This window comes from Microchirus variegatus, assembly GCF_963457635.1.
Source record: "Microchirus variegatus genome assembly, chromosome: 6".
NCBI lineage: Eukaryota > Metazoa > Chordata > Actinopteri > Pleuronectiformes > Soleidae > Microchirus > Microchirus variegatus.
Genome location: NC_139807.1, coordinates 26,499,965 through 26,526,077, shown reverse-complemented (window position 1 = coordinate 26,526,077; position 26,113 = coordinate 26,499,965). Strand labels below are relative to the sequence as shown.

General features: G+C 38.4%; 2 protein-coding genes across 2 annotated transcripts in view; one reads left to right on the top strand and one right to left on the bottom strand.

Moving 5' to 3' along the window:
• The window catches only part of mettl15 (methyltransferase 15, mitochondrial 12S rRNA N4-cytidine), a gene marked incomplete at both ends in the record, with an annotated part of 64,502 nt that extends 57,489 nt beyond the window's left edge, over nucleotides 1-7,013 (bottom strand). The window contains one exon of the mRNA XM_083890854.1: nucleotides 6,786-7,013. Within this exon, the coding sequence (XP_083746980.1) occupies nucleotides 6,786-7,013 (228 nt within the window). The remainder of the gene's footprint in view (nucleotides 1-6,785) is intronic.
• A 4,487-nt stretch (nucleotides 7,014-11,500) lies between these two features.
• Nucleotides 11,501-26,113, top strand: part of kif18a (kinesin family member 18A) — a gene marked incomplete at both ends in the record, with an annotated part of 29,125 nt that continues 14,512 nt past the window's right edge. Inside the window, 13 exons of the mRNA XM_083891208.1 lie at nucleotides 11,501-11,822; nucleotides 12,935-13,092; nucleotides 13,355-13,459; nucleotides 13,788-13,898; nucleotides 14,637-14,834; nucleotides 18,088-18,264; nucleotides 18,409-18,483; nucleotides 18,582-18,682; nucleotides 21,398-21,560; nucleotides 22,424-22,588; nucleotides 23,433-23,554; nucleotides 23,696-23,985; nucleotides 25,616-25,678. Coding sequence (XP_083747334.1) covers nucleotides 11,501-11,822; nucleotides 12,935-13,092; nucleotides 13,355-13,459; nucleotides 13,788-13,898; nucleotides 14,637-14,834; nucleotides 18,088-18,264; nucleotides 18,409-18,483; nucleotides 18,582-18,682; nucleotides 21,398-21,560; nucleotides 22,424-22,588; nucleotides 23,433-23,554; nucleotides 23,696-23,985; nucleotides 25,616-25,678 — 2,050 coding nt within the window. The remainder of the gene's footprint in view (nucleotides 11,823-12,934; nucleotides 13,093-13,354; nucleotides 13,460-13,787; nucleotides 13,899-14,636; nucleotides 14,835-18,087; nucleotides 18,265-18,408; nucleotides 18,484-18,581; nucleotides 18,683-21,397; nucleotides 21,561-22,423; nucleotides 22,589-23,432; nucleotides 23,555-23,695; nucleotides 23,986-25,615; nucleotides 25,679-26,113) is intronic.

Genomic DNA, 26,113 nt, shown 5'->3' with positions numbered 1-26,113 from the left:
TAACACCTCAAGGCCTGTGACTCCCTGCACTTCCTCTGCAGGTGAAGCTGTTTCTTGACTTTAGTTGTGTGTCCCATTCACCAAGTGCAAGGGCTTTTTAACTAATTTGAAGAGGCGAGGTCATATTACTACCCCTTTGCTTATATTGACAGCAGCGCTTCACCTGGCTGGAGATGGGAATGTAAAAGTATATGAGCTGAAATCCTGCACATTTGCACAGTATTAAGAAAAGTGTGCATCTCTGCTTTAAAAATTGAGGTTCTGTAGATGCACATAAGTACACAACACTCGCAGTAGTGTAAACAGAGTTCTTTCTCACCTCAACTGGCCCAAAATCCAGCTGACCTTAAACTAATTACGTCTAATTAAAAACCGATAACATCATGTTAACCCTATCTCTTCTCTTCTTCACAAGCTGTTACACTCGGTATCTGGAGTAATGATCCTGCACTGACACTGATGCAGTAACCTCCAATACACAAAACCATGCATGCTCTCCACCGCTGCACAATTTACTGTAAAAAAAAAAGAAAAAAAAGAGGGATTTAACAGCCGTCCTACTCCATGTTCCATCTTAAATCTAAAATGGCAAAAAGCATTGAGATGCCGCAGCTGGTTGAGTGTTTTGTGGAACACTGAGCCCTCTTCATGTGTCCGGATTACAGCCGGCCAAGTAACCCAAATAACAGCGAAAGTGAAGAATGCGGCACCGTCTTCCAAGGCTGCCGTGTTTTTGGGGGCCTTTAACAAGCTGCAACACCTGTGTATTGTGGTTTGTCTGCCTTGCCTTGCTGTATATTTGTGCGAAGATTCCCATTGTAATAATGCGTCAAGCTCATGCTATTTATGATGTGCAAGCTGCACACAGGCGGCCACCTGCGTTGAGCATAAGCACATGGCATTCATTCTGATTAGTTTCATGATGGCCCCAGTGTTAAAATTACAGCTGTTTGGTGGTTAAAAATAACTGTTTACACATTTTTTTGTTTCCTAACTCTTTATGTTGCCTTTGGCTTTACATGATGTGTCTGTGTTTAAAAACTAATTGTATAGAGCAGAGGTGTCAAACTGGCACATGTGGCTCCCCCAACCGATCGCATGTGGCCCACCACTTTATATCATATTATAAAATAATATGAAAACCATGTCTTCCTACACATCATGTGTGGCTGTGGCACAGCTGCCAGCAAGATGATAGAATATAGACAGAATAAATAGATGTTAAAAAAGTAATAATAAGATATTTGTTTGTAATTAATAAATGTATTACATCCAACTACCTGTATAAGCTTTTAATTTCAGTTGTCCACAGTTGCCATTAACCTAATTTGAGATTTACTTTTGTTTATTTAATTTTACTGTTTTTTTTATTTTTTATTGTGAAGTATACATCATTCCATATCAAAACAAGGACTTTTACTTTGAAATTATGTTGAATATCATCACGGATATATTTATCTCGATATCATGATGGCTCTAGATGATTATTGTCCCTGGGAGTTCTTCACGCTCTTCTGGTTTTCCTTTGAAGCCAACCTGGAAGTAAGTTACTATTGAATGGGTAGTTGCAGGAGACTGCGAAATCACCTGGGAATCTCATATCGAGCGGTTTCAGAATGGGAATTCAGATCCTTAAGTTTGTTGTGACATCACAACCTGCGGCCATGCTGTTAAACTGTATTAGTGAGTTTCCACCAGCTTGTGTCGCCTCTCCACCCAGCACGGTTAAGGTGCGTTTCCACTAGTATAGTACCAAGTGAGCCGAGTAGGCCACTCACTGGTCAGAGCGCCTTCACAGGAAGAGTCCGACACAAGAATCAAGCCGAACAATGCTGAACTGTTGATCGCACTGATCGCAAGCGGCATCGCAAACTCTGTCGCCGTATTTCAGTCTAGTGACTGTGTCAGATGGAGTCTGTGCTCTGGTTAAGGAGGAAGTACTGAAGAAATAGTTTTAATTAACTGATTCAATTACACTATAAACAACTGCAGTGAAGTGCCATGATGCCGTGCCGAGGCGAGCTGGGATCATAGTGGAAAAGGACCATATTATGTATGCTACCATTCAAAAGTTTGGGGTCACTTAGAAATATCCTTATTTTTGAAGGAAAAGCACTTTTTTTCAATGAATATAACATTAAATTAATCAGAAATACACTCTATACATTGTTAATGTGGTAAACGACTATTCTAGCTGCAAACGTCTGATTTTTAATGGAATATGTACATAGGTGTATAGAGGCCCATTTCAAGTGTTCTAATGGTACATTGTGTTTGCTAATGGCATTAGAAGGCTATTGGATGATTAGAAAACCCTTGAAAACCGTTTTGCTGGTTCTTTGACCAAAGGGCAAAATTATTATTTTGTTAAAAATCATTATTTGTAATCTTGTCAATGTCTTGACTATATTTCTATTCATTTTGCAACTCTTTTGATGAATAAAAGTGTGACTTTTAATGGAAAACACCAAAAAATTGTATAGGTGACCCCAAACTTTTAAACGGTAGTGTATATAAACACAACCACAGACAGAAAACTATACTGACTGAACAAAATACAAGCATGAGGAAATTTAAAAGGCTGGCACATTGTAATACTAGATTTCAAATGAAAATATATATTACATAAATATGTATTAAAAAACTTTATTCTAGCACTACTGCATCTTTTTAATTAATTGTGAAGAATTAATAAATCTGTTTTTTCATCAGCAAATGACAGATAAATGCATTGAACCAAAAAGTACAGAGTGTTATATGTAACTCTCCAAATAATCCGGACCTGTTCAATATATAGTTGAAAAACGTGCTTTAACAAAAAGTAGGTTTAACATTTATATGGCCCCATTAATTCCACAAGGGGGAGTGTGGTGAGACTAAAATGTAAGAGTATAGGCAGTGTGTTTCTCTTTCGACAGCAGCACAGGGTTTCTCCCGTGGACTAACATCTGATGGCTCATTAATCTTTTCTAGAGGAGGTCCACTGCTCAAGCAGTCTGCACAAGTCAAGGATTCCTCATGCTTCATCCTGAGTGCGAGCATTACCGATTTCAAGAGGAGTCTTCACGGAAATATTATCATGCAGAAAAAACTGAACCCAGACACTGTGAATCCATTTTTTTAAAGAATTAAGCAAAAAAGCTTAGAAATCAAATATATTCTCTTTTTTTTTTTTATAAATTAATTCGTTGTCTACGGCTTTATCCTCCATGAGGGTCACAGGGCCAATTTCAGCTGACGCAGAGAGGTACACCATGGACAGGTGGCTTTTATTGTTGCCAACCAACACTAGGCAAAACTGTTCCGATTGGAATTTACATGGACGTAAAATTAAACCATTTTGATAATCAATCAGGTTTGAAGCTTTTTTCATGATTAAAACAAGATTTCTGATAGTTTTCGCTTCTTGAATGTGAATATTTTGGTTTGTGGACAAAACAAGACATTCAAGAACATCGTCATTTCCAGGTTTGACAAACACTGATCAACGTTTTTCCGCAACAATTTCTCGATTGACAGATGAATCGATGATGAAAATAAACCAGCTCTGATTGCACATTGCTGACTGCTAGTTGTCTCATTTTCCCTTTCTTGACATCGTACCGGTGTAACGACAACGAACGATGACACTATTTGCACCCTTTGTTTTGGTACTTATTCCTAATGGAAACACGAAAAAAATCACATACCGCACTGTAGCGTTCCACTTGTAAACATATAGCTTCAGTGGGTAGCTACTTTTACGCACTGAAAAAATACTTTCCTTTTGTCTTTCACAGACAGCCGACAGAATGACAGCCCAGTAAACACAGACATTTGTAGTCATGCTGCTTGGTCGGGAGTGGCGCTCCTCAAAGTTGCTTTATATAGAAACGCATCAAACCACGGAAAACATATGACAAAGCATCAAGTCAGATCCAACAAACACGATGGCCATTTGTGAAACTATCAAAAAAGATTCCCTCACTGCATACACATTCACAGCCAAATGTCCTGTGTGGGAGACAGCATGGCACTAAAAGGCTCCATTTACACACTGGTTTAACTACAGTATTTGCTCTGAGAGCCATCATTCCCCAAGTGCTCCATTCACACATACTGCTTCAGCTGACAAGTGCAATTACATTTTAGTGATTATTTTAGCCATTCATTTTATTTATATATTTCAGTGCAGTCTGTGATTTTAGTGGACATTTGTCTGAAACGAAGGGTAAGGTTTCGTCTGTGAAGCGACTGATCTGTCGTGACGGCGTCATGTGGCCACCACAGATTTGTCCGCTTTAATGGCAGCGTCTGACAGTCACTTCTAAAAGAATTCTGATTGCTGATTGAGTGACAGAACAAGAGCGTGTCACCACAGGTTTAAATACTAACCATACGAGTGTGTAATATGACAATGTGCGAGCAAGCAAGCACCATATTAGATATGTCATGTTGCTGTGGTTATAATATAACCAGTCAAACTGACACATTACTTGCCACCTCACAAATAAAAAAATAAAAAAACATCTGCAGTGAAGCAACTTGTGGATGTAGCCATGCAACATTTACAAAACATATCAAATATCTGAGGTCCACAGCATGTACTGTACAAAAAAAAAATCCATCAACGTGTTTTTAATAGATTCTGATTGGCAAGCTGTCTTGGGACAGTTGGCAAATGGGCGGACAGCGGAGGAGTTTGGAGGTGCTAAAGTTCAGGAAGGAGCGATGAAGCACCCTCTGTCCTGCCAACAGCCTTACAGTGGCGCAATTCCTGACTAACTTGTTGACCCGTGGCCCCCACCTGTCTTGACCATGCATTTTATTTAGGGAGGGGAACGCTCGTCCTCCTTTGCTGCTTGCAACAGCAGAAGGCTTTTGACTCATGTCCATCTGTCCCCGTAGTACATACATTAAATGAAGGCCAAGATACTGGCAGACTGCTCATTTCAATTCACGATATAGAGCGTGGGGAGAGAATTATTACATTAAAAACATTTACCTTTAGATTTCAAACACTGGCATTATTTCATTTAATGCATTCAGTACAAAAGACGTGACAGCTCTTAACTTTGTGAAGCATAAACCAATTGTTGATGCTATTCAGGAGCCGATTCATTTCTACTCGGGCTGCAAGTGACAATTATTTTTGTCACTTGCAGTGAATTAAAGGGACACTGTGTAGTATTTATGAGTTTATATGAACCAAAATCCACTTTTTTATACATATTATGTGCTCCTGCATTGTCTATTCGCAAATAGTTTTTGTTTCATTTTCGTAGTGTTTCAAAAAGTCATGTAAAAATAACTTGGTCGCGGGCCGATGTTGCTTTGCCACTGTTAGCAGCGAGACGCCATGTTTCTACCGGAGCCTGTAAGGACAAACGCGAGAGAACAAATCAAGCGTCGCTTTACTTGTAGCGGAAGTCCCGCCTCCACTCTCTCTGCTTCGTCTGCTACGGCCGCGGTAGCTCGCCCTCTCCCTCGCCTCACGAACCTCATCTGCTGACACGGAGAAAGACGACGAGGACGACATTTGACCGGCTGAGGATACCGTAGCGCTCAGGGAAGGGAGGGGGTGAGCAGAGGAGCAGTTCTTTGTTGTAAATTTCAGCCTCTCCTCTAGATGTCACTATAAACTACTTACTTCACCTTTAACCTATTAGTGTCTGAATGAATCATTTAGTTGTTTAGTTCATATAATGTCCAAACCTCGAAATTATGAAGTTCTCAAATGTCTTGTTTTAATCTGGATAATCTGGAGCAAAGAAATAGACTTTTTTTTAAATGATTTAAATAAACACTCAATTATCAAAATAATTGGGGATTCATTTAGTAGCCCAGTAATCATTGCAAACCTCATTTCTGCTATAGATTTCTGATTGCAATTCTTTTGTAGAATCCTCTGCAGAAGTATGAGTTTGCACGCTTATGCCATTGCCACAGCAACCAGCCAGAAAATAGTTAGTGGAAATAAAAAAATACAAATACAAAGTCATCACCCAAATGCAAATATCAGTGTGGACAGAAGAGATTAATGTGCGTCACACGTCACAGTTGCAAGTCTGAACAATTATATTTGACTAAAATGCTCCATTATAAATAGTGAAACTAAGGGAGAGGTAAGACTGATCTTTTTTGTTGAATCGTTTGAATACTTTTGCATGACACTGATAAGATATCCATGACCAAAAGAACAGATGTCTAGGTCCAGCGTGAAAGAAGTAGTGGCATCTAATGGTGAGTCTGCAGATTGTAACAAACATAATACTGCTCCTTTCACTACACCAGGGTAACTACAGTGGCCTTTATTAACAAAAAAGGATGTTGTTCTTCTTCATTTGAGTAATAAGCTTATGCTCCAAAGTTTGAAATTCCCTTGCTTTAAGAAACCAAACCATTTTTTAAATTATTATTACTATTATTATTTCTTTTTAAAGTGATTGTACACTTAAAATTAAAACACATCATCGCATTACCATGGGCTCCACAGTGTAGCTTCAACAGTTTTCTAGAACTCATCTGTGATGTCATGTGATGGCTAGTGCATCTAGGGGGTGTGGCCTCAATAGCCCTGCAGTAAGTCGTGTGCTATGTGCCTGTGATTGAGGAATAGCATTGATATTCTGCTAAAGTATATTATTTACCTATATATTTAAGTTCAATTTTGCAAAGGTCCAGCTAATCCCTGTTAATTCCCATGGAAAGTTTCCAATTTTTGCAACCCTAATCTAAACCTATTTATTCAATGTCTGCAAAAAAATAAAAATAAAAAATACACATTAGTAAAGATGCAAACATACCTGACCAGGCTGGAGGTCCAAATAATGAAGCACCTCTTTGAGCATGACAGGTGTGTGAGGAGGCTTTTCGGTTGAATCAGATGATATTTCTTCAGATCCGTCTGAGGCACCAGGACCAGAGGATGACGCTCTAACTGCAGACGAGTTCAGGCTTAATTTCCATGACCTCCATAATCTCCACACACTCAGGCTGGTTTTCCGCAACATTGGGCTGGAGTGCACGAACATGATCCCTTGAATTATCTGTGAAGAACATAAAAGCAGGATTATAAGGTGTTCAAACCATTTTAAAAGAAGAAGGTTGTATAGTTTGGAAGTTTAAGGGGGATGAGATGTGATTATGCACTTCCATTGGCAGGTAATTACTGATTTTAAAAAAAGTGACTATAAGTTTTTGTTGTTACTATGCTGTTAGTTGCCAAGTATACCACTATGTATGGTTAAAATTATTTTTGAATTGCCTCGAATTAAGCAGCTGATTTCAAATGAGCAGGGAGTCCCAATGAAATTTAAAGTTGGATGAAAACACTCTTTAGAGTCAAACCCTTCAAAAAAACATATCTGTGGTTCACATACTGAATCACCACCACACAGACTGGAATAGTATGTACATCGTTGGCTGATAAGTTAAACATTTTGACATTTTGAACAATACCACCCACTCCCAGCACCAAAGTGAGCCTCGTGGTTAAAAAGGTATTTCGGTGTTTCCTGGCAACAACATGTACTGAAAATTAGAACTCAGTTAATGATGCCTGATTCTAATAGAATAGCAATACGGTCAAGAGCTGAGAGCATTTGCATATGACATTGGTGACAGTTGCATTGTGGACTGTTTTTGAAGACAAGGCAATTAATGCACTGAGTGAGGATGTGTGACTACTGTCAAATGATGGGTCATACCTGCAATATAGGAATTAAAATCAAGGTTCTTAACATTTGCTAAACTAGAGGCTTTGATATTTGCTCTCTGCCGTGTTTGTCATGAGACATAACTGTTAAGAACGAGCTGTAAAACCGACATTGTGTCTATCATTCCTGATATTAGAGTCCATCGGTCCCCACATTATTAGGCGCAAAGAAAGCAAAAAAAGCAAACCTAATATTGCGGTTGTGTGAGTTACTCTTGCCTTTTCTTTGATTTCCAATTAGTCTCACAATATATTTTCCTCTTTGTTTGGTCATTCTCTGTAAACCCTGGAGATAGTTGAGAGTGAATTGCCATGTCCAGCAGTCTGCCCACCATGGTAATTTAAATCAGTTTTCTTCCTCATCCTGATGCTCAGTTTGAACTTAACCAGCTTTTTGTTGCCATGTATTGCCAAGTTTTGATGCATTGTGTTGCGGAAGAGATTGGCAAGCATTTCGCGAATAAAGTGACATGTCAGTGTGACATTACAGACTATGGGCCAACCGATTGCTATATCTAAAGGAGGTATTGGCTATTAATTGACTGTAGGTGTGAATGCGAGGCTGAATAGTTGTGTGTTGCTATGTGTTTGCGTTGCTATGGACTGGTGACCTGTCCAGGGTGTACCCAGCCTTTTGCCCTGTACCACCCCCTGCGACCCTCATGTGGAGGATAAAGCGGTACAGAATGAATGAATGAATGAATGACTTAATTAAAGCTCACATAGAGTGGTCCTGTGTCACATATATGTTAGTTATGGAGGTCTACTTACAGACATTAACTTGTTTTTATGGTCAAAAACCTCCTAGTTGCTGTAAACAAGCCGATTGAAATCTGTCCTTATTAAAGCTCTCGTCAGCCGCTCTGTTTCAGACTGAAATCTCACACCCAGAAGACAGACTGTGTTATGATTGGCCAGCCAGCATAGAGCCTTCCCAACTGTCTTGTGATTGGCCAAAACCCGGAAGTGACATAATTAGCACACCCGCTCTCAGAAGCGCAGCTCCCCCCTCTGGAACGGTGGATGCATTGCTACTCATTATCAAAACATTGTTTTAACAATGTTTAAAAATAGTTTTGTCACGACTCTCCGCCGCGGAGTCAGAAGACACTGACGCTCGTGAAACACCTCCACAATGGACGTTATTCTTCTTCTGCGGTTCAATGTACGCAACCGGATGTACCCGGAGCAGGTCGATCTGCTGTTCAGGAGAAATGCTGGTTACGTAACCGGACCGTTTTTTCAGAGATTACAATAAAACACAGCGTTCTCAGCAATGGCTGAACTGTTTGTTTAGAACTTCCAGGGCTTCTTAAACAAGGTAATGATGCAGATACACACTAAAAAACAGCGTTAATTTGAACTTCCGGTCTAGGTCCGCTTTAATTAATTAATTAATTAGACAGCCCACCCCCTCTGCTGTGTTCCTCGCAAGATAATATGTTCATAAGAATCATAGGAAAAGATCCATGATAGAAAAGTAATCATTGTAATTTCAGTTTCTTGAATATGAATCTGTTTTCTTTGCATCTCTTCTACTCTGAACGTAATATCTTTAGTCTACGGACAAGCTACCAATTAATCGAGACACTAACTGACAGATTCGCTGATAAGGAATAGAATTGTTAGTTGCTACATTCATTGACAACACTATATCGTTGATAGCTGTTGAACAATCCCTTCATTTATTTTAACCATGGGCCTATCATGCTGTTTTGTTGACATGTTTGATGAGCCAAGCTAAGCCCACACTAGTTGTGCTACCTTGCTAAGAAAGAGCTAGCACCGGTAAAATGAGTGGCTGCGGGTTACAGGTGTGATTCGGTGCAGTTTCACTCACACGTACGTACGTACGCACGCACACACGCACGCACGCACGCACGCACACACAGTCCGAATCTACCCTTTCTTGTTTAATAAGCGTGTTCTTGCTGTGACATTGACACAACGCAGTGACTGGGTATTTCAAAACCTGACGTGTTTACCACACGCTGTTAGCAACCCACTTATACCAAAGAACGCTCATATAGTTCGACCGCGACAACAGTGGTACGACATGATGGGTTTAGTAATGTTTGGCTCAGGATAACCCGGCAGACAACCGTGTGCTCACATCAGGGAAGATTTAACAGCAGCTTACCGTCGCGCACCAGCTCACAGCCCCTCCTCCGAGGGCAGCATGCCTGCTGCGTCACTGTCTACGTCACTGCTGTACGCCCCGTGACCAGCGGCTCATATCCAATCTGCGGCGGAAGAGGAAGAAGCCTTGTTTTTCAAATTATTGGCGCTTGTTGTGCTAGCCAGTTAGCTAGCCACGACCTTTCTATGAGCCTTTCTCTCGATTCCGTTGCATTTACGTATGCGAAGTAGTTGTTTTTTATGCTTAAAACATTTTCGCTGTTATGAAACGTACCATAAAGGCTGTTAAAACAAAGGTAAGCCTTCCATAACCCTCATCTCGTGTAACCGACACGAATAACAATGCTAACCTACCGTTGGAAATCGTACGCATGAACTTGCTAGTCGGCGTTAGCCAACCGTGCTAACACAGTTTTCTGTCCTTTTTTCCACATTTGACTTTACCCGCTTAGGGTTTTGGTAATGTAATATGTGAACGCGCTATATCTTATATCAACGTTTTCGGAGTCTTTATTAGTGTGCCATGATGTTTCTTCATCTTCTTCCCTTTTTATTGTGTATATATAAATATATGCCTGACCGCACTAGCTTTCAGTGGGCAAACCTAATAAACTGGCAACTGAGTGTATACCATATGCATTATGTCACGAAAATCATTTAAGCTGACTTAAGCCAAGCTTTTCACTCCAAAAACAGCCTATATTGGTCCAATTTTGACATAAATCTCATACCTCTAATGTCCACATGCCACATTTCAACATTACAGTTTGTGATTATTCAAATAATAATAATTTTATTATTGATAATGATAATAATCAAACCAGGGTGAATGTTTTGTGATGATACAGTCTTTTATTATTGTTTTTTTGGTACAAACTGTGATACAGTTAGTGAGGTTTAACATTATATAACTGCACAACAGGGCATGGAAGCTTCATATTGCAATGTGTGCAAAATTGAAATATTTACTGATTGTTTACATCTAAAATGACATCTAAATATAAAATGATGGTATACATCGTCACTAATCTCCATTAAGACGGAGCGTGGCACAAGTTATTTGTCATTTACTGTTCAGTGAAATTGCCTTCAAGCTTCTAAAGCGTTAAAGCAGGGGGATCTTATTTGGCATCACAGAAAGTGTAGATATCAAACATTGCACATCCTGTCAGTATGCTTTTGTGTGTACACTTATTTGTCAAATTGTCAGGTTCGCTTTTCTAAAAGCCGGTACATTTTTATGTAATGGAACATAACAATTATATGTCAATTCTGCCAATGAGCTAATGTAAAATCATTCAGGGATGGCTTGATACTGAGCCTGATACTTAATAAGACGTATGTCTAATGCACTTACCGCTATGACCAGACATTATCAGACCCCACTCATGTCCTGTTCACATGATGTTGGTGCCAGACATCTTACTTATGTTTTTGTGTCGTATACAATTCAGTGAATCTGGCCAGTATTGTATCAGTATCTGCTCATCCCTAAAATATTTTGTGACTTTGGATAGCCTGTGAGGAAATATATATATATATATAGATATATATATATCTATATATATATACAATATATATATATATATATACAATATATTTAACCTTTTATTTATTCTCTCTCTTTTTTTTTAGCTATACTTCAGGTGAAGCAGATTGACCACAATGGCAAATGATGTGTGTAGCCATGTGAAGGTAGTCATCCGGGTGAGGCCAACCAACGATAACGAGAAGCGAGAAAACTGTCGAAATGTGGTCCAGGTCGTTGATAACCACATGCTCATATTTGACCCAAAAGAGGAGGACACATCATGTTTTGGGTCTCAAAGAGTACGAAACCGGAATCGAAACATCAACAAGCGGGGTAATAAGGACCTTAAGTTTGTTTTTGACCATGTCTTTGGTGAGGACTCCAATCAAGTCGACATCTTTGAGAGCACCACTAAAGGAGTGTTGGATGGCGTAATGAATGGGTTTAACTGCACAGGTAATACATGAATTGACGACATGTTTCCACTGCAACCACCTGCCCCAAATAGTCTGTTATTAGAGGATTTAATAAAACGACTATGATATACAGCCCTTGTAAAAATTACCTTACATTTAACATCTGAATTACTCTTTAGAGAGCACAACATAATTCACATTTCAAGTTTTATGGTTCTCTTTCATATTTTACCAAGCATAGATCACTCAAAGGGTTATGGGGGATTTTTTTTTAACCGCTCAAAGCAGTTTAATGTCACCTTGATTTATCTTGCTTTGCTTTACTTTTTTGTGATGCCTTGCATTTAATGTTACATTGCAGAGCAGGGCTTTTGCTTTCGTCTTTATCCATGGCGGAAACGGAAAATTTAAATAAATGCTCTTATACAAAACTGAAAGACAAGATTATGTAATTCTGTATATTATGGATATTATATATTGCTCATTACTCTTTTTCCATACCACAATGACTGCATCTACTCCCATATGACTGTGATTGTTGAAGCTGTGGTTGTGATATGGACATTCCTTAGACTGACAGTGCTGCAAACCTCGCTACAGTAGCAGATTTGTGACCACTGCTTTACTGTTTTGTCATTACAACAACCAAGCGTTGTTAAGCCCCACAGGATTTGAATGCACCCCATTTCTATCACGCAAGACAGACTTGTTACCATTACACACAACGGGAGTTAAGGAGAACACACCAGTTTCATTACAGCTCTCAGCCAGGACAACAGTGTCATTTCCCTGCTCACTAAACATCTCTGCATATATCATCCTGTGGCTACAGTCATGATCACAGCAGTCATCAACAAAGTGTTGAGATCTAGGTTAACAAGCTTCTTTTTTTTTAGACGACAGGCCCCTGATCAGACCATAATTAAGCTTTCCAAAGCCAGGCTTTTCACACTAAGCACAGCATTTCTTGCCCTGATTTGAAATACATTAAATCAATTCTATGCCAGATTTTCACATTAGTTTGCGATCGTGCTCTAATCAAAGCAAGTTTATTGTCATCATTCCAACACATTGGTATGATTTAAAAAAAAAAAAAATATATATATATATTATTCACATTCACGTGTTAAATTAAATGTTTTTTACTTCCAGTGTTTGCATATGGTGCTACTGGTGCAGGAAAGACCCACACCATGTTGGGTTCGAAAAATGACCCAGGTGTCATGTACCGTACCATGACAGAGCTGTTCAAACGCATGGAAGATGCTAAAGAGGAGAAAGAGTTTGCTGTGGCTTTCTCTTACCTTGAGGTTAGTATTTAAGTCTTTATAGGTTTTTTTCACCCCGTTGTTCTTTTTGTTATAAATTAGTATATGTTTATGTTGAAATCATTGTCAGTCTTTGTTGTATTCTTTTGGAAAACCATTATGTAATGTCTTATTAATGTCTTCCCAAATATTTCGGTGTTGACTCGTATCCCGTATAGACCACAACTTTACCATGCGGTTTTGTCTTGTCTGATTTCTTGAGGTAATTTCAATGTATTTGCTTCTCTTTGTTGTTTGTTTACAGGTTTACAATGAACAGATCAGAGACTTGTTGGCTAACGTTGGCCCTCTTGCAGTGAGAGAGGACAGTTCTAAAGGAGTGGTTATTCAGGGGCTCACATTGCATAAGGTTAGTAGCTACATATGTCACACATGCTGCACCTCACAAAAAGGTTGATGATTTAAATCGTTTTCCCTCACTTGTTCTACAATACATAGTGCAGATTGCTTTTACTTAAAACATAGTTAAAGTCTGTAGAAAAGAATAATACAACGGACAATTTCCATTCTCTTAATAAAGCATAATGCATAGATTTTTTTACCAAGACTGTATGTTGAGGGTTTGTTTCAAGTTTTTTCAACACAATAAACGTGTTTTGCTGCCTGTTGCTGTTGTGTCTAATGGGTTCTTTTTACCGGCTCACTGACGACACCGTGTATGTCTTTTTATTTGTCAGCCTAAATCTGCAGAGCATATTCTAGAGGCTTTGGATTCTGGCAATCGAAACAGAACACAGCACCCAACTGATATGAATGCCACCTCTTCCCGGTCCCATGCTGTGTTTCAGGTACTCCAGTCTTCTGAGCAATCATTATTGACAATTTAGTGATGGTATGATCTTATGACTGAAAGCTGAAAAAACAGATTTGTAAAGCAAAAACTTAATTACAGATTGTATCCACTCCATTATTTCGATAAAGCAGTTACGACATCGTAGAGGCATTGTCACAGGACCTTGAAATCATTGTGAATATGTTTATGAAAAGCTGTACTTAAATAAAATACGTGAAGATCTTTCAACATTTTCTTCTCTAAAAATTGGTTAGCAGACTACTTGCTGACATATGTTGTCTATTTAAAACATGAATAATTTTAAACTTTATACATTTGACTGATTAAAATGTCTGGAAACCACGCATTTTTCCGTCATGAAAACAGCTCAATTGAGAAGGGTTCACACATCAAGTCTCTCTTTTTAATTGTTGTCTTTAAATCCCTGCAAAGCGTGCAGCTCTCATAAAAAAAAATCCCTGCAATTCACCCTAATTTCTGTCTCTTTTTTTTTACAAATCCTTGAATTAGATTTCTTGGAACCCAGTATACATGATGTCTTAATTGTTGTGTTTTTTTGTTATTTGATGTGTGTGAATTAGTGTGTGTTCACGTTTTTTTTGGGTGTTGCATATATATATATATATATATATATATATATATATATATATATATATATATATATATATATATATATATATATATATATATATAAAAATATATCATATTTTACTATTTGGTGTTCTTTTTCCAGATATATTTGAGACAGCAGGACAAAACAGCCAGCCTCAATCCCAATGCCTGTGTTGCCAAAATGAGCCTGATCGATCTGGCAGGCTCAGAAAGAGCCAGTGCCACCAACGCCAAAGGGGCACGCTTGCGGGAAGGTGCTAACATCAATCGCTCACTCCTTGCCCTAGGAAATGTCATCAATGCTCTCGCTGACCCAAAGGTGAGTGTATAACAAACTGTACTCTAGGTAACAAACACACAATGGGAGAAATCCTTAAAGCAATGACTTCTTATGCAATTCATAGAGGCATTGAAATAGTTTCCATAGTTTCTAAAATCTCGCAAAATGATTAATGGGCTTCTAATAGATTAATTATTCGATCAACCCAAAAACTTGGCTGTGTTCAACAAGTGCAAAATGCTGAGCTGTCTGGTGTAAGGCTACAATGATTAATCGATTATTAATCAATTACTAAATTAATCGGCAACTATTTATTTGGTTCTGATTATTTTTCTCTACATAATTGAATTTGTAATTAATTAATTGTCAACTATTTCCATATTTAATTGTCAACTATTTCCATAATTCATTTGAATTTGTTTTTAATAAAACAAGCTGCTTGATTTTTTAGCTTCTTAAATATGAATATTTTCTGGTTTCTTTGGTCACCATAACAAGTAAATAATTAAAACGTAATAATTTTCGCTTGTGATCAATTCAAGACATTTGATGGACTAAACAGACTGACAGATTAGCCGATTATCAAAATAGTCGACGATTCATTTAGTAATCAATGAACAGTCGATTAACAGATGTAGACCTAACTATGCTCTTAAGATAATTGTGGTTACAGGTGGGTAAAATGAATCACTAGCCTCCATATAAAACAGAAAGCCTGGAGAGTAGAGTCTCAGTCGCAGTATTTGGGTATTATTTCATTCTAGTTGCATACATTAACCTGTCAAGCAGTCTTCTCATTTTACACACAGTCTCAAGGGATGAGGCGCAAGCAGGCCGCATGCATTTCCAAAGTGCTTTGCAAATGTACCACAGCCATGTTGAAATGTGATCCTCCTTCAACAGGTTATTTCATTCTTTAGGTAAAACTGTTCTTTCATGGGCTCACTGGCTTGTTAATATTGTTCCCTGTTTACACTGAATTATTGCAGTCATAAACTCTGGCATAGTTTAATTTGCCAAGGCAACAACGCCCACCGCTAATCCCACTTCTTCTCCACCCTATCCATATGGTTATTGGTGGTCCAGTGTGCACTGCCGGCAGAGGAGGAATTCATGTTGTGACCATTGTTTACAGGGAAAGAAAAAAGTCCCCACTTGTGTCTGGGCCGACATGCCTTTCATTTGAGTTGAGAAGAATGTCTGCCGCTTCTGTTTGCACTTCTCAGTATGTCATCTTCATGCTATGCTGCACTGAAGGTTTTGTTGAAATTTGTTTGCCTTAGGCAATGGCCAAGCTAATGCAGATACATTTTACAACACATCCTTTCTCTCTCGTTTGGCCTTCCATCCACACTAGGCCAGTTCTTCCCACACACAAAAATGGGGATTTCTGAATATTTATATATACTTTCTTTGCAGTCAATACATTTAATATTTTCAGTCTCTGTAAACTTGTATCTGTCCTTCAAAAGCACTGTGGAGCACTGATGAGAGGTTTTTATTATTATTTTTGTTGCATGTGGAACAGAAATGCGTAAATTTATTCGCGTTGCCTGGTTGTTGATATTTTTTCCGAATTCCATATTTTATTATATATTATTTTAGAATTGGCATATACATCCTAAAACTCAAAGTTTCTGACATAATCCATAGCAAGTATTTTATATCTAGATGCAGGACTTTGTGTTTTTTTCAGGGAGCTGCAAACGCTAAAAGATCAAAGACCATTTTACACTTATTTTTAACTTTTAAATTTGACTTTCTGCCATCTCGATACCCAAGAGATAGTGGGATTTATATTAATGATCTAAGCACATAGTGTAAAGTATATAGCACAAGAGCACTTAGGGTGTGTCCAAGTCCACTTGTACTCGTGTAGGCGCAGGGAAAATGGGTTGCTGTGCCAAACACATGGTTCAAAAGGGCTGTGTGTACTCTATTAGTCTTGGGTGAGTTTTCAGGCAGAGTGCTATCTCCCATTGCTTTTAAATCCCAGTTTTTCTTGCGCTTGACCAATAAACATTATAATGGCATGAAACTAATAATTATAGCAATCAATTTTCAATGGTGACGTAGAAAACATCTACACTCTGTGGACGAGCAGAACCTCTGTGTGTGTGTAACAACCTACCTATGTAGGTTCATGTTCCAATCTTGATAAAATAAACAGTAAAAGACTGCTGTATTGTATTCAGGACAATTTTTTGGTGGGTAATAGTTGAGATAAACAGATTAATTGGTCGGGCAGAATAATCTGTTATTGCCATATATTTAAATAATTGTGAACAGCCAAATGTTATGTAATAAATCAGCAGACTATTACTTATTGATGTAAGTTTTCACATTTGTTCTCAGAATCATGATAAATGCTGATAACTAACAAAATGTTTACATCCAAAGGTTTATTTGAAGTGATTTAAGGACACTGGAGTGCAGATTAAATGCTCAGTAAAGTGCTCAATAAATGTTTATTGTACTGAGTCATAAAAGGGCCATAATATGTCATCAGTTAATTTGAAATACTGGTTTCACGGCCAACAATGGTCCAGCCAGTATTTAAATTGTATGTACATCCTACCAATTCTGTTTATGTTTCATGCTGTGGAAAAGGGGGAAAAAGTGTAGCTCGTCATAGATTCAGCCTTTAGTTTGCGATTTTAGGATTTCACCCTCAAAATATCTGGCAATGTATATTCTACATACAGCCAAACCTGTCAACTAAAATATCGGCATCATATCGGCTATTGGCTGCCCTGACTTCCAAAGATCTGTATTTGACGTAGCAAAATCAATGTCGGTTGACCTCTGCTTAAAGATTTAATTGCCTGCTAGTGCATCGAGATAGACTCGCAGGTGTCGTGTTACCACCACAACATTCAAACCTTCAAAGCCGATGGACACTCAGATGCACACTATTGTATTTTTCATTAAAACAACATGGACACCGGACAGGAAAATGACAACTGTGTGGGCGTGAAACTCGCAACCTGTGACTCACCTAAGCAGCTGTATTTGATCTAATGCTTTCATCATAGACCAAGCTGTTATCACAGATTGGCTGCACAAAGATGCCAGAACAGTGCTATTTTATTTCCAGTTTTAAATCAAAAAAGGATGATTTGATATGGACTTGTAGATTTCCAAAGTTCTTATGTGTTTCTTTTAAACTTTTATCTAATGTGATTTGTCTTTATTTTCTTTGGTGTATAGTTGTTTTTACTTGAAATGAAACCAAATGTTCAACATTCTATTGCAGCTTTGGCTCATCTGCCCTGTTCTCATTGTGTTTCAGAGTAAGAAAGCTCATATACCATACAGGGACAGCAAGCTGACGCGGATTCTTAAGGACTCCTTGGGAGGCAACTGCAGGACTGTCATGATTGCTAACGTCAGCCCATCATCCAAGTCGTACGACGACTCCCACAACACACTTAAATATGCCAACCGAGCCAAGGAGATTAAGTCGACGGTCAGTGTAAACTGTTTTTTGTTTTCCACTATTAACTGTGATATCACTGCTGTGCATTACTGAATAAATATACATATATATATATATATATATATATATATGAATTCTTCTTGAAACATTTTTTTTTTTTTTTATTCCTTGCAGCTGAAGAGTAATGTTGTAAGCCTGGACAGTCACATTGGCCAGTATGCCGTCATATGCGAGAAGCAACGGCAAGAGGTAACGCGAAACATTCAGCGTATCCTGAAAATCTCCTGTAATGTAGTGCATGAAACTATTTCCTAAATTTATTTCAATCTTCTTGTGCATTTCTAAAGATTCTGCAGTTGAAGCAGAAACTAAGAGACTATGAGGAGAAGAACACCGTGCCTGGCACTACTAACATGATCTCATCCAAGCAACAAGCAGAGTTCAAAAGGTAAGCAAGAACATTGGCCATTCGCAGTGTAGCCACAGACATAAAGTAGCTGTTTTATGCAATCCAAACATTGTAATTAGAATACTACCACTGATAGAAGTCAGGAAGAGCTCATGGCCCATAATTGCTTGTAATATTGTGTTGCATGGGACTTGTGGTTTTGCAAGTGGTTCTGTTGGCTTTAGATTCATTACATTTTATAATGAAGTGGATCTAGCAGTGAGAGATTTAATTAGGTGTGGTGGTATAGCTTTGAGATACAGGAAGCGAGAGCTGTATCTAAATTGTCTCTTGTTATATTCATTTATTGCTCTTTCTAGTTTTCTAGTTTAGTGAGCCTTTTTCAGATTTGTTTTTCCTTTATCCTCTCAACTAGTGCTTAAAATAACTGTATTACCCAACAAGTGCCTAGAGTGTGCAATTAAAAATGCATACATGTACAATATATAAAGAAACACAATGTACTTGACTTCAAAATCATGTTGCTATTAAACAAGCTCATTGGTAATTGCACGATATACAGTGTGCCTGTATCATTGCACCAAAAAAATTGTACATCATTGCATTGCACGCATGCTATCCATTCAAACAAACCATATATGGGCTGAACAAACAAGTGCTATTACAGCAATTCAACATGCTGCCCATGTTAAAACACATAAAACTTTATTGTCATACACATTTCAGAAGGTGTTGACTTTTAAATAAACACCTACAGGTTATCAAAATGTACCATTGTGTATTATGGTGAAATGTTTTGCGCTTGAATAAAGTTTGCAAAAGATATTATGCCAATTTCACGACAGAAGAGAGTAAAAAAAAAACGTACATATCGATATCGGTTACCAGCAAAATGTCCGATATTGTGCATCCCTAAAAAATACTTTAGTATCCATTAATATTTTAACAGACTTCTTTATGTCACGGGTCAAGGGTGTCATTGACTTTATCTGAAGAATAAGACTAAATTTACTGATCACTGACAAAATGGTGACTCTCTCTGCACTTTGTCCATCATCTCTCTGGAGGATTCCTAATGCACTCCCAGTCCAGATGGAATATGTCATTCCTGCACTGTTTTCTGGGTCTGCCTCTGGGTCTCCTCCCAGCCGAACATGCCTGAAATGCCTCTACAGGGAGATGTCCTGGTGCATCTTAATCAGACACTACATCTTTCTCAACTGGCTCCTTTCAACATAAAAGAGCAAGAGTTCAAACTCCAGTGATTGTTTGACCCCTTCAGCTTGTCCCCAGAGCCAATTTTAGACACAAAAAAAGAAAAAAACACAAACTACAACATCTCTCTGACTTTTGTCTAAAAGTGAAATGTCCCTGCTTGTTTACAGAGCATATATGTATGATGGCATCTGTGGGGGTATTACGGTTGGGGCGGGGGGACACACTGAAAAGCTGAATGAGTCTCGCTCCCACACATTTCATTCACTGGCATCAGAATTCACAACTTGCACAGTGAGAGGCTCTAAATAGAGACTGCATGCTTCTCACACTATTAAAAATTCAGCAGTCTAGCAGGGCTACAACGACTCCTACGTCACTGGAGTTGCATTGAAGAGTGCAGTCACATTTCAGAGACAGCTCTCCAGTCTTATTTACCTGCATTTCCCTCCTGCCTCTCCTCCCGCTTTAATTCAACAAGACAGCCACTTGCATTCGTTTCTTCAACTCTGTTCTAAAAATAACACGTATACATCATATACGAAGCTAAGAATATCTTTTTTAGCTCGGTCCAAACCAGACTTTGGCACCTTGTGGAAGCTTTATATTATATTAAATAGTGAACAGACTTATTTAAAGACGCACCATTAATTGTGGGAAATAAAATGAGTCATGCAAACATTTGATGAAATTAATGTATACATAGTTAATAGTTGTATGGTTGTGTTTTAATGCGTTTTAAACTAGTTAAAATGTGTTGACAAAATATTGAATCTCATAATCTTAGGATGTGTTAAAGACTTGTGCTTGAACCAAGAGCTCTTGACACAGTAATACATTGAATTTGCTCCGTAATTGTGGCAAAGGACCTTCTAATCACATCTGGTTTGATTCCTTGTGGTGATGTTTTATTAGAAACCGTTAACCAATGTGTTACTAATATTCTTTCCACCTCATTTATCTGAATCGGGGAGGACATAAAAACGCATTTCACTCTGTTATAATACAAAGGCCACAGTGGAGCAAAAAATTGACCAGATATAAGTAAAGAAAATGCTTTGTTGTACTTGGTTGCATCTGAGACTGCAAGAATTATTCCATTACTAAAATCAATTGTCACCTATTTTGATAATCGATTAATTGTTTAGAGTGTTGTATTAAAACAGGCTTCTTAAATGTGAGAATTATTTGGTAAAGAATGGTAAGGAAATCACTAAAAGTGAATAATTACATTTGAGAACATCATCATTTCCAGGTTTGGTAAACACTGATCAACATTTTGTGATTTTACGAACCAAGGAAGCACTGCAGACAGATTTTTAACCATAAAAATTAAATGCAACTTTTTCTTGTCACCCTTTTGTCAACGACTGTAATAAACAGATGGTCCCTTTAACAGCAAGAAAGTTTGGACCACAATACACTACCTTTATCACATACAGTGAAGTCTAGACAGTTTATATCACATAATCATTGACGTTATTTCTTAAAACTGCCCTTTTCAAGACCGTAATATCCAAACACAATCTATCTCTTTAGGGTGTCAGACACTCTGCAGCAAATCTTCTTGAGTCGGACCCAAATCAGGAGAGAACAGCTGGATCTTGAGAGGCAACTGAAGGAGAACGAGCTGCGCCAACACTACAGCGAAAAGGACAACCTGCAGGTCCAATATTTCTGTGCCAAGGAGAAGACTGAGAAGGTAGCTGATGCTTCCACTGTTATCCACAGATTCCATCATCCCCGCAGAAAAACAGCTGCTGACTCATCTTTTCACTTCTCTGTGCTCTATAGCCGTCGTAGCCTCTCATTTACTCCACTGCTGGGACAGGGTCACTGCTCCCCAGGTCCTGACTATACTCTGCTAGTTCAGGGTATCCGCCGGGTCTTAAAAAGTCTTAAATCCAATAATTTCAATTTAAGGCCTTAAAATGTCTAAATTTCTCCTTAAATTTTATAAAAGGTCTTAAATACAATTTTGAAAGGTGTTAAAAATCAACGTTACCTTTATTTAAACCATGCATAAACTTCAGCCTCGCGTTGAAATGTTTCTAATTTTGAGATTGCGATAACATAACTACAACACGGAACTAAAGTAGGCCATGTGTGCTGCCCGGTGAGAATTTATCAAGCACCACTAGCTAATGTGCTGTGCGCGCGCAGCGGTGTGTTACAGCTTAGCATAGTAGCGGAGAAAACTTAATGAAAGCCCACAGCTAAGCCGAACGATTTATGGCTCCAATTTTCCTTCATGTCTTTTGGACTTTTTTGCCAGTATGGATTTGAAATGGGTCTTAAACTTTATTCATTATGGTCTTAAAAAGTCTTATTGACTTGTTGAAACCTGCAGAGACCCTGTAGTTAAGTGTTAGTCCCACTCCCAATGCCACTTGAAGTACAGAATGTTTCTTTATTTTGTCTACCAAACTTTGCCAAATGCTCCACACACAGTTTACTTCCAGTGCACTTCACACTTCACTCCAAAATGAAATTTTTTCTTAAAAGTGATGCTTGATTATTTATTATTTTTGAAAATGTCATTATTATCAATATTGTTTTCTATAGGCCACTTGTAAGCATGAGCGGAAGATTGCCAGCCTGCGTACTCGGCAGCAACACATTTGCCAACGTCTGAAGGAGGCAGAAGCAAGTTTCCTGGAAAACGATTGCTGGCTTCATCGCGTCGAGAACGAGATGAAGTTGCTGAAATTGAACTGTCCGACTTTTGAGGTAAGAGAATGAACATATTGACTCGTCTCGTTTTTGTTTTTACGATGCAAAAATATACTTTTTTTTAACTTTTAAAACTGAATGTAAAAGCTGTTTCAAATGGAACTACTATTTCTGATAATATTACCTAATTGGAATTGTTGTCGCCTTTTTTCTAAATTTGTGTCGGTATATTATATCAGGAGAGGTGAACAGTGAGTTCAACGAGATACTAATTACATAACTTAACGGCAAGAAATAGTATGGCTTCATGTAAGAAGACAAGCGATTGTCTTGATATAAAGAGTCATTTAACAATGTCGCATCAAAACTCATGTCTCTTTTTTTTGTTTGTTTGTTTATTTTGTAAATTGGGCCATGTCTCCACTGGTGTCGTGACTGTCTTTGTTTTCTTCCCATCTGTTCTCCCAGTAATTAGAACCGTGCTCATTTTATTTCTCCAGCTCACTCATGGATCACTGAAGAGAATAAATCAATACCATTTACTCATCCTTCACACAGCAGCCAGTTACTTAAAACCATGTCCATGTTATTTTTTTTTCCTTCTTTATCCTTTCTTCCAGGAACTGACCCAGAACTATGACGCATCCACTGGTCAAATGTTCTCTCTCTGCTGTTGTTTCTTTACGTCAGACTTTGTTTTTTTCCCTCCCTCCCATACCCTCAGTAAACGGCAGGTGTGATGAGCATGAATTTAGTATCTTACCTCTACAAACCTGATCCCCGACAATTTGTTTGTTGCTTGTAATTCTGCCATGCTGAGTCCTTATCGAAGGTGTTGATATGTTCGAGGTAACCGCGATGTCATTTCTACTCTCTGACCAAACTTCATCAATTTGTTCAGGTGTTGGAGAAGGAACTACACAGCCGCAGACTGGAGCTGCAGGTCAGTGATCTCCAGCAACAAATCAAGCAGATGGTTGTTCTCACTACACTGCAGGATCAGGAGAACAAGCGCATGCAGAAGTAGGTTGAAGATGCCACTGTGAATTCCCATCAGATTAACTGTTACTGTTTTGCAGCTGAATAAACTGCACTTTGCCTCACTTTCTTCCTGGAGGGAGGGGAAGGGGGAACAAAGCTCACTATAATTTTGTCATATTTCAGAATGGTGGATATCTTGTTGCCAGCATACAGCCGGCACCTGTCTTCGATGCATGGAGCTGGGCTGATTACTGCAGCAGATGAAATGGAAAACTATGAACTAGAGCACCTTGTGTTGAGGGAGAGAGGCGTGGTCTGGGCCGACCAGGAGGGGGTGGGCCAGCAGCTGAAAGGTGAAGGGACTGGAGTGGAATCTCAGAAGACAAATGAGGTGGGAAGCACTGGGCTCCACAGCGAGTTGGCACCTTTCCTGTCTTTTTCACATGTGCTTTACCACCAGAGTAGCCCCTGCAGTAAGTTATCATACTCTTTCTATTAATAATTCTGTTGTTTATTCAGCATGCATATAGATGAGATTTGTTTGGGATTAATTACAAAACCAGTGAATGCTTGCAAATTTAGGTCACACTGTCCTTGCATCCACTTTGATGTCCTAAAACTGCCTATTTTGTCAGATGGATAGTCTATGACTTGGAAATGTATCACGACATTAACACGAGGAAAACGGGTAATGGTCCCATTTGGTCTCATTGATAAAAAACGATTGAAAGGTGAAATTTTGGCTATATTTACTCTCAGTTATTAGATTAGTTAGATTGCTCCAATAGCTATTTGATTGATAAATAGCTAATCACAGTAGACAGCCTTAAACATAACACACAATTTTGTCACACATGTGACAGGTTTACCCCTCCCGCTTGACGAGTCTATCAAAGAGAGATGTTTCACAATTAATGAATCCTTTTTTTAACCCATTCAGGAAGAAAACAGTACAAGAAAAAATAGTAGCACACTGAACTTTACATGGTTTTGATCATCACATAGTCAGTTATATAGATATATATTTTGAGTGTCTTTTTCTTTAATTAGAATTCAATCCAATTTTAATTACAGAAATCCCTCCCCAACAAGCAAACTCGACACCACCACAGGTTCTGCATCCTTTGCTTAGTTCTGCCAAAACTGATTGGTTCAAAGAAACACAAACAAGCCAAGAATAGTGTTTTTTCCCCACAATTGCAAATTGGTACTAAGTGCAGCCAGACCATTCTGTCTTCTTTTTTTTCATCAGGGTCAGCGTCATTGATTAATCACAGCAGACCTTTTATATGAAGTCTGTGTCATATGTGAACAGTATCCCATTAGGCACATGGTGCCTGGTGGTGAAACACTAATGACATAATTGTTTTTTTGAGCACTTACATGGGAATGTTTAGCATATAAAATGAAAATTACTCCATTATAGCAAATTGAAAGTGTGTGTGCCGATATGTAACTTTGTCATCCTTTAGATTTCCCTCCCCCCCCCATTTGATCTCTCTCTGACAGGCCTAAAATATGAGATTAAAGTACACACATGTGACACCTGCATTCAAGATTAATGTGACAATAGTTTGAAATACTAGTCAGGTGTTCTCTAAGCTAGTTTAATGAGGGCCCTGTGTATTTGGCTTTGGTCCAGGTCTAGTGTGTATTGTGGATCCCAGGAGGTCGAACAATGCACGGTTCATTTTTAACTGTCATCTCTGCATGACCTAGCAGCACCGGGTCCCTTGTGACATATAAGCCATGACGGACAGTGGAGCATGAAAAAAACCTCATTCGCCAACAGTGCAATGATGGTGTCTGTCATTTCTCACACAGTAAACCACATCTGTCTCTTTCCTCTGTTATTTTGACATGATTTTTACATTTTAATGTCAGTTTCCAGTTTGAAAGAATTGTATTTTTAAAACCCCAAACCCTCCAGGTTCACTTTTTGATATTTACAAGTTTTTCTATCCTTCTGGACAAAATGAAATAACATGTTTCATATTAAAACAAAAACCATTGGGTCTGTAGAAACTTTTCGAGCTCCGTTTTGTTTTATTGGTGATGTGTTGATGTTGCTTTTCCTTGAATTTATATTTTTTTATTTGTCAGGTGCAGAGAGGAAGAAAAAAAGAACGTCATTGTGCAAAGCTGCTCCATCCCCAAAAGGTAAATGTACTGTTCTCTCCTCTGTCTTACAGTCATGCTGGAGTCATTAATCTAAAACCCCTCCATACGTAAATCCCTTCCAGCTCTCAATCATTCACTTATTTACTCTCTCCTTGTCACCTTTCACTCAATTCATCACACTTACACTAACGCACTTCAGGAGACAGTGCTCCGTTTTATTGAAACAGAACGCGCACATCAGATTTGTTTTTAATGAGCTACATAAATTTGAAATGGTTCTGCATACGACTAAATTCTCTCTTCGTCGTGTTGCTTTTTATTTGCTGAACACCTTTGTAGCATTTGAGCTAAAATGACTTGTTCAGAGTAGTCTCATACACAATAAAAATCAGAGGTGTAATATAATTTGATTTATAGTCATGCTGCAGACATTCTTTCCCGGCCAAAAAACTTGAATAATAAAATAATGTGAATACTCAC